We start from the raw sequence: 2,185 nt of genomic DNA, 5'->3' as shown, positions 1-2,185 counted from the left end.
GTGTGTGTGTGTGTGTGTGTGTGTGTGTGTGTGTGTGTGTGTGTGTGTGTGTGTGCGTGTGTGTGTGTGTAATTGGGTTCTTTTATGTATTTTCTCGTAATAATATTAATGAATTATTCGATTACAAAAGATTGGTCTAGCTCGCAAAGATTGATTCATCAGTCTGCATATGTTTCAATTGTGTTAATAATTCTTTCTCACCAAGAAAATGAAAAATTTACGATATCGGGGTTTCGAGAAACCGATCATTTTCAGTCCCGGCACGTTTTTCCAAGGGGAATACAAGAAATCTCTTCTTGTTGATAGTGAAATAGTAAATCAACCGCCCCGCTTGTAAATCACCTAAGTTTCCGATGCCAGTAACGACATTCGCAACTGGTACATATCAGAAAGAAGTATCGCAATAGATGACAGTAACATTCAAATGATCGACGTCATTTCACTATCTCGTATCAAATAGTATTTTGCATTAGAATTGCAGAAACTTTAATTTGTTTACGAAACATGTCCCAAATATTTTTCTCAAAATTTTGTTCCTATATGTAAATTAAAAAAAAAAGAACTTTCATTTTATCTCTAAATTTAATATCGAATTAATGTTTTATTAAAATTCTGAGTTGTATTAAAAAAATTGAATTGTAATATTTAAAATAGGAATAAGAGACAATATCTACTCAGATAGAAGTATTATATTCTCGAATATGTTTTGCTTGAATATTACATTAGAAAATCTAAGTGATATATTTTATATCACTAGAATAATTATATATATCTTGACGAGCTGACCAATTTTTAATCTGACATAAATCTAAAATCTTGATTGATGCATGATTCTTTAGCCAAGGAATTCGAGCTTACAACTAACGCATGATTAAGAAGTTGTAATTAGGATTCGCCAGTATTCGCGGGTATTTCAGCCCGCATTAACAACTGAAAGCGATCTCGCTGAATTCAAAAGATAACGCAAATGCATTCCGCATTGTGAAACGACGCCGCGCACGATGAGAAGTGGGTGCGAAGGGGTCGTTCACACGTACGAAATCATTATTTTCAGGATCCCCCGTGAGAATGCTCGAAACGTTGGGAAGCACCGTCGCGCGAACGTAGCGCGTTCTCTCTGCAAACAATAATACGCCGCCACATTTCAGCGATCGAGACCTCGCGAAATACGCACAACCGAGGCGCGCGGAAGAACGCTTGGTTATGACGGCGAAGTCGGGGGGTGCGTTAGCGAGGGCATCGAGTATCGATTAGCGGACGATTCGTGCGGAATTGAACTCGACTCGTGACACCCTGCACGATGATGATAATCAGTGACGCAGCGGGTGACAAAGCGCTTCCGGGCGATACTCGCGGCGGTGACCGCTGCGTGTAGAAGTGAACACGCAAAATTGTGCAGTGCATCACGGTCACGACGGGGCACGTCGGGACCGGATAGATGAACATCGGCAAGTCGGTGTCGCGCCTCGACCTGGGCCTGCAAAATTCATCTGCCATGGCGCACCAGGCAAGAGGTCTATCGCAGTTGCGAATAAAGTTTTATAATACGATCGTCGCCGGTCTCCAAATAGTCCTCTTGCTCACCGTCCTACCTCAAGGTAAGCTCGCCGAGATGCACTTTTCGATATTTTACGGTGAGATTGTACGCGACATTGCTCGCGCTATGATTTTCTTTATCGCTCGTCTAAGCCATTTCAGAAACGAAAGGGCACGAACGATATTTCTTCGAACGACTTGAGGGTATTGACGAGAGAGGGAACCATGAACTCTTAACGATTCGAAGAAAAAAGACCTTTACATCTATCGATTGAAAGGTATAACAAATAATGAGTGTTTCGATTACTGAAAAGTTCAACATTATAGTAAATGTACTGAAAAAAAAAATCTGGTTAAATTACTTGGAATGTCTGGTTGAATTAAAAATGAACGAATCAGCATTTTCTAATTAACTCTATTAAATTCTAATTACAAGATAGCCGGAATTCTGATTGATATAATCAGAAACTTCTGGTTCGTTTATTTTTAACTAGACATTATTCTCAACGCAGTAATAATTATTAATGGCAAGGTTTTATAAAGTCTACCTACTCATTGCTTGAATATTTTTTAAATATGAATCTAAACTTTTTGTTCAAAATACTTATTTTTTACTTATTTTCTAACAAAAGGTATGAATCTGCTTACA

General features: G+C 38.7%; 1 protein-coding gene across 2 annotated transcripts in view; it reads left to right on the top strand.

Annotated features, from left to right (window-relative positions):
* Nucleotides 1–2,185, top strand: part of LOC108746404 (neuronal acetylcholine receptor subunit alpha-7) — a 255,845-nt gene that overhangs the window by 1,697 nt on the left and 251,963 nt on the right. For both annotated transcript variants that reach the window (XM_018483143.1, XM_018483144.1), the window contains exon 2: nt 1,055–1,598. In XM_018483143.1, the coding sequence (XP_018338645.1) occupies nt 1,439–1,598 (160 nt within the window). In that variant the 5' untranslated portion in view covers nt 1,055–1,438. The remainder of the gene's footprint in view (nt 1–1,054; nt 1,599–2,185) is intronic.

Source organism: Trachymyrmex septentrionalis, unplaced genomic scaffold, assembly GCF_001594115.1.
Source record: "Trachymyrmex septentrionalis isolate Tsep2-gDNA-1 unplaced genomic scaffold, Tsep1.0 scaffold17, whole genome shotgun sequence".
Lineage (NCBI taxonomy): Eukaryota > Metazoa > Arthropoda > Insecta > Hymenoptera > Formicidae > Trachymyrmex > Trachymyrmex septentrionalis.
The sequence above is the reverse complement of the archived record's forward strand: the minus strand, read 5'-3'. Positions and strand labels throughout refer to the sequence as shown.